Below are 6,000 nucleotides of genomic sequence, written 5' to 3'. Positions count from 1 at the left end.
TCTGAATAGGGTGTGTAACATTGGTTGGGCTGAAAATGGCATATTTGCTGTTCTATGAGCCCTAATGCAGCCTGGTTATAAGCCCCAGAATGAAACCACAGGTTTTCTTCTTTTATGGTATGCTCATTAATATTAAGATGCGCTGTGCTCTGATTGGTTGGTTTACAATGAGTGAAGCTGCTGAGCAACGACGCATCATAGCAACAAGCACTCACTAACTGAAACATCAAATCAGTTTTGCATTCTATGACCCCTTCAAAGCAGACAAGCAGGGGTTCCCCTTTCCTCAATCACAGCAGAAGAACAAACAAAAAAAAGACACACCCACAGTCAAACAGCCCAGCTTTTATAGCATCATCATGTACAATCTCTAATAAAAGGTTGAAAGCCTTTACAACATTGTCACTTTCTATTTGGGAAACATTCAACTGAATTAAACCTCTAAAGGGAAAACAAACCAAAAACCCATTTACATTCAACTTGAAAAAATTGAAGCTAACCAATAATCTAAATCCAAACCAAACCAAAAACATTTCCCCTCCCTTTCAGTCGGTTTAGATTTCCCTTATAAGGCTGACTGGAAACACCAGGGCTGTGTCCGAATGTCCACTCTAATCACTATATAGGGCACTATATAGTGGTTTAACTATTTTAAATGAGTGTCCGAACATCTAGTGGATGAAAACATAGTGGACTCGAAATTTCCCACAATGCACCTAGAAAAGTAGTGAACATCCATGGTCACTAGACGAGCAGATATATCCCTGAATGCTTTGCTCTCCCTTTAAAGATTGTGGGATTTGCTGTCACAGCTGCCCGCTGTCACCATACACTGTCGCTACCTGGCAGCGGCGATTAATAACAAAGATGGCGCAGGCACTGCGCTGTAGAAGCAAAAAGTAGTGATAATATGTCCGAATGGTCAGTTAACTGAGTTCACTGCTCTATAGCCCCTGCTCTATATAGTGATTGAGGGATTTAGGGGTTAGGCCGAACGTTCGGACAGAGAGTAGGGTTTGATTTTTAGATGATTATTTGAAAACCTTTACATATTATATGATTAAATTCTTGTGATCTTACTGGAATAAGTCGAACAAATGACTATTTTACATGATTTCTCATTTGTTGTGTTTTCTTTTCCTAGACGAGTCTTTGCAAGAGTTTTCCTCTTTCCTCAAAAACCTGGAGGAGCAAAGGGAGCTGATGGTGAGAATGAAATCTGCTTTTAACTCAAGTTGACTCTGAGAAAAACCAATTGCACATGCAGAGTTTTGCAATTATTTCTTAGCTTCCCTCTGGTGGGTTTCGTTTTTATCTGGTTTGTTAGAATAAATTTAACGCCACATAAAAATTTCTGATGATAAATTTACAATAAAAAAGATCAGGGGGGAAATCAGAACTTTGCTTCATATAATTGGAGGTTTTAACTTCTAATCATTACCTCATAGATTCATAATCTGAGACCATGAAAGATCATTTGCTGTGAGAAGATGTGGTTATTTGGTAATAAATGTTGAGCTAAACGTTGGTCTTGGTGTCATCAGGGGAATTTTTAATTTTTATTTTTTGACCTGAGCTGAACTACCCGCCGCCCTCTTGGGTCGTTCTGATCAGTGGCTAGAGCTGCTCTGCCTGTTGCTCCTCAACATCAGGGCGAAGTTTTTCCACATTTTCACCGTTGTCACAAGCACAGCTTCACTGCTCAGACAGGCAGAGAAAAAATCTCAAGGTTTATTATGCAACACTTCTAAACAAATATGTGCAACAGGATCACATTTCAAAACACAGCAGCAGCCGATGTTTACCATGATGATGATTCGTGTGACGTTGAAGGGAACGTTGATCAGGACTGGGACGGTTTCTGCAGTCCTCCGGTTCATTCATCCGTCATGTTTTCATTTATTACAAGTGTAGAACGGATGTTGTGTGCTGTGTTGGAACATAAACCTGCAGCCTGTTTGCATCCATGGTGACCATGCTGGGCTTCTCATGCAGGTCTGTTGAACACTAAGCTTGTTCCTCTGTTCCCCTCGCCTTATTCTGGTCCCATCAGCCTCCTGGGAGTGGCTGATGACAGGCGACAGGAGTACGAAGGGACACCGTAACAACCCAGGTTTACATAACAGGATAGATCTCATAAAGAGCAGCTGGGAGCAAGTTCACTGCCTCTCAACCCCTTATTCATAAAACTGACATGTGACTGAAGTGGCGGTGTTAAAGTCTGGTATTTTAACTGCTACTGAAATCACACCCCTAGTAGTTTGGAAGCAGGAGCACTTTGGAGTCATTTAGCTGGCTACTGAACATGCATGCTCCTTCTGCTGGGTGTAAATGTTAGCTTTCTGGGTAATGTCTGCGTGCAGCGTCTGAGGTCGATGTGAGAACCCGTCATCAGGGGCTGAATGAGATGATTGTTGTGCCAAGCGCAGACCGCAGCGGTAAGCAGCCCTCAGTGCAGTGAGATGACATCACGCTGCAAAATAGAGCAAAGCAGCATGCGTGTGCAGACATGCCCTGCAGCCAGCACAGCAGAAAAACCCACGGCAGACACTATGAGGGGGTCTTTGGCCTGTTGGAAACACTGTTCAGGAGTTTCACACCAAAAACACGTTACCCTGCAAAGTAACACCTTCAGTCACGCTAGAGTAGTTCTGGTTAATTAGCAGGTGTGATTTCAGGTCTTGACCTGGTACATTTCTGGTTAATATTTTTAACAGATCACATGTTCTTCTTCTGGGGGATTTTTTTTTTTCTCTGAAGTTAGGAGCAGAGACACATTTCTATTGGTCCGCTGGATGTTAGCAACATTTTATTGGTCATCAGAAAGTGTTTGGGTTTGGCTTGAAATAAAGAGAATCTGATCTGGGAAACACAATTTTTAAAAGAAAAAAAACACATAACAAACCTAAGAGAAAGAGAAATCTGTATTTAATTTTAGAATATAACATCTGTCAAAATAATTTTTCAAAAAATAAGTTTTAAAAATAGAATTTTAAAAACGAAATTCTAAGTCAACAGCGAAGTTACGAATGAAACCTTATTTTGGTAAAGAAGTTTTTCAGTGGTTCCCTCTGATTTATTTTTATTTTTTTTTCCAAATTTCCATTGACAAAACATGTTCTTTAGAACAATAGTGGAACAAAATTCACTCCGTAGCCTGACGGAACAATAACCAGATACTCTTGGTGACTCTGGAGGAGTTGCAGAGCTCCTCGGCTCAGGTGGAGAACCTAAAGAAATCCGTTTTCTGCAGCGTGGCGAGAGTCCTCAGCTGTTTAAGGTGACGTCTGAGGATTCTTCTCTTGTGCTGCGGAGGGAGGAGCTCTCTACCTGCTAAATTCTTTATGAAGCAAAGATCTGACCCCATGGACAAACTGTCCCCACTATGAAACACGGCAGTGACAGCATCATGCTGCAGAGCAAATCTGAAAGGAAAATCTTAGGCACATTTTATTTTCCTTAAAAAATGAAATCACAGTATCTGTGTCCAACCTCCTCATCTCCCAGTTTAATCCACTGGGAGGAGGAGGATGATGATGATGATGATGATGATGATCAGACCTCCCTTCTCGCCTTAGATGAGAAACATCACAGAGACATTAATGAAACCCTTGGAGAAGTTCAGGAAGGAGCAGCTGGGCACCGTCAGGGTAGGTTGAACTTTCTCAGCTTTTTTTGATGGAAACCAGTTCATGACTCTGACTGCAAACCAGTCATTTGAGTCATGCTTCTCCTAAAGTCTTGAGTTGTTTTGTGTTTGTTTTGTTTCTCTGAAAGGCGGAAAGAAAAAGGTATGAGAAGGAGACGGAGAAGTACTACGGCTCTCTGGAGAAGCTTCTGAACATGTCGGCGAAGAAGAAGGAGCCGCAGCTGCAGGAGGTATTTCCCTTCGCTCAAACTCTTCCACCTGCAGCTCCGCTAGTTTCCTTTCCCACATCGAAGAGAAAGAGAAGTTTCTCGTTTTCCTGCTGTGGTTCTGATAGACCCATTTTCTTGACCCTGACCTACTGGAGCGCCGTGTCAACAGTGTCATCTTCTCTGCAGCCTGTTTGTTTCTCTGCCACTCATAGCTCAGAGGCTCCTGTCTGCAGACTGACTGTTACAGGCTCATTCTGCAGTGAAGCAGGCACGGCTTCGCTGACACTGAGCCCGGTTCTGGTTCTTGAAGTTTTACCCAGTCAGTTCCTTTAATTGGAGGTGGAGCTTTGAGACAAACCATGGGAATGGTGCTTTATGAATAAACTTAATCGTTCAGATGTGACCCAAAGAACCAAATTGCTTCACATATGAGGTGAAACCCAGGATGGACTCGGGATCATTGGAGCGTCCATCAGGACGAGACGTCTCTCCGTCTCTACTGAATCCAAATAATCTGATTATCAGCCATTCCTCAACAGACATCCTTCTCTTTCATGAACAAACAGTTTCAATAAAATTGAATGAATTGGAAAAAAAAATAATGAAAAAATAGGAAAGTTTTTCTAAAAACAAAAAAAAACAAAAGCTAAATGACCTCATTGGCAATTTCAACAGAATCTATCCTCTGGGTTTAACCATCCCATGAGGAGCAGTCTGGCTCTGTGGGGATGAAGCACAGAGCAATAAAAACATCCCTGCATTACATGCAGTTATTAAACGGCTAAAATATATTATTTTCAGTTCTTTTTAGGGGAATGCTGATCTTTTGTGTCTGAATGCTCTGATGCATTATGGAGTTTGATAGAAACACAACTTGATACTTAATGGTTTTAGAAAGCATCACTAACGTTCTGCTGAGCTGAAGTCCTGGTTTGCTGCAGCAGGTTTGAACCTGTTTGAACCAGAGGCTGATTTTTCTTTCCTGTCTTTCTCCAAACCTTAAGGTTCACGTTGACACTGTCCCGTCCGACTCGACTCTCCTCCTGATTCGTGCTTCCTTTGACCTCCTCCTTTTGTCTTTCCTGCCAGGTGTCTGTGTTGAAGTAAAGTAATGTGGTTGCTCATCGTAGAGAGTAAAGAGGCAGAGCTGTTATTTAAAGATATTTGTATCTGGACTTTACTCAATAATCTCATCCTAGCAGCTGCAGCCAGAGCGTTTCTTCCTCTCCTCCTGTCTGTAATCATCATGATGTGTGTTCTCCACCTCTCCAGGCAGACAGCCAGGTGGAAACCATGAGGCAGCACTTTCAAGAGGAATCGCTTGAATATGTTTGCAAGCTGCAGGAGATCCAGGAGAGAAAGAAGTTTGAATGCGTGGAACCGGTGAGTGACTTTCCACAGAGTGGATGTGGCTCCGACTAGCAGAGCGGGAGCCCTAACCTGTTCAGCAGATGTTTCTCTAAGTTCTGAGTCAGCACATAGCTCCATGAAACATCAATCCTAAATCAGTCTTTATATCATTTCTGGACACATTCAGGTAAATTAGCACATGTTAAAACAGCCAGTGGAAAAAAAGGGGCTGGGATCATGTCCTTCTAGTTTGTTTCCTTCCTTTGCTACCTCCCCCGCTTAACTTTTTATTGCCAACTGCAAACAGCAAGTTGCTTTATCACCTCCATGGACTGATGTTTCCTTAATCTTTTAGTTATCGTCCAGCAGCGTGGACTCTGTCTTCTCAAACCTGATTTAAAAACAAAAAAAAAGGTGTCTGTGGTCCCCAGCTGGAGTCTGGGAGCCAATCAACATGTGATCAAACAAAATCAATCTGTCAAAATTAAAAAGTTACACATAAAGGATCCATGTGGTTAAACTACCGTGTCGTAGGCATGCGCATCGCTAGGTAAGGCTACGATCGGTATGCAGCAATCTAATCGCTACGTAACGTTCTGATTGCTAGGCAGTGTTGCCAGTAATATGCCCGTCAATGTTCTTCTTAGCTTGCAGATACAGGCCGTTTCCTAATTCTCTAGAATGTGAATACGGACTCGTGTCCTCGCCAAGTATGTTCTAGAGAAGAACTCAGGAAAGTATGGACTTGGGGAGAACGGGAGCACGCAGTATAGATATGGGTCAATTTGAACA

The 6,000-nt window shown here is 42.4% G+C and overlaps 1 protein-coding gene across 2 annotated transcripts in view; it reads left to right on the top strand.

The window, feature by feature from the left end:
- Positions 1–6,000, top strand: part of arhgap10 (Rho GTPase activating protein 10) — a 63,961-nt gene that overhangs the window by 27,903 nt on the left and 30,058 nt on the right. For both annotated transcript variants that reach the window (XM_015402258.1, XM_015402259.1), the window contains exons 3-6: positions 1,145–1,206; positions 3,579–3,650; positions 3,778–3,879; positions 5,131–5,241. In XM_015402258.1, coding sequence (XP_015257744.1) covers positions 1,145–1,206; positions 3,579–3,650; positions 3,778–3,879; positions 5,131–5,241 — 347 coding nt within the window. The remainder of the gene's footprint in view (positions 1–1,144; positions 1,207–3,578; positions 3,651–3,777; positions 3,880–5,130; positions 5,242–6,000) is intronic.

Source organism: Cyprinodon variegatus, unplaced genomic scaffold (genome assembly GCF_000732505.1).
Source record: "Cyprinodon variegatus isolate N-32 unplaced genomic scaffold, C_variegatus-1.0 Scaffold1326, whole genome shotgun sequence".
In the NCBI taxonomy this organism is placed as follows: domain Eukaryota; kingdom Metazoa; phylum Chordata; class Actinopteri; order Cyprinodontiformes; family Cyprinodontidae; genus Cyprinodon; species Cyprinodon variegatus.
Note: the sequence above shows the minus strand (reverse complement) of the source record. Positions and strands in the feature narration are given on the sequence as shown.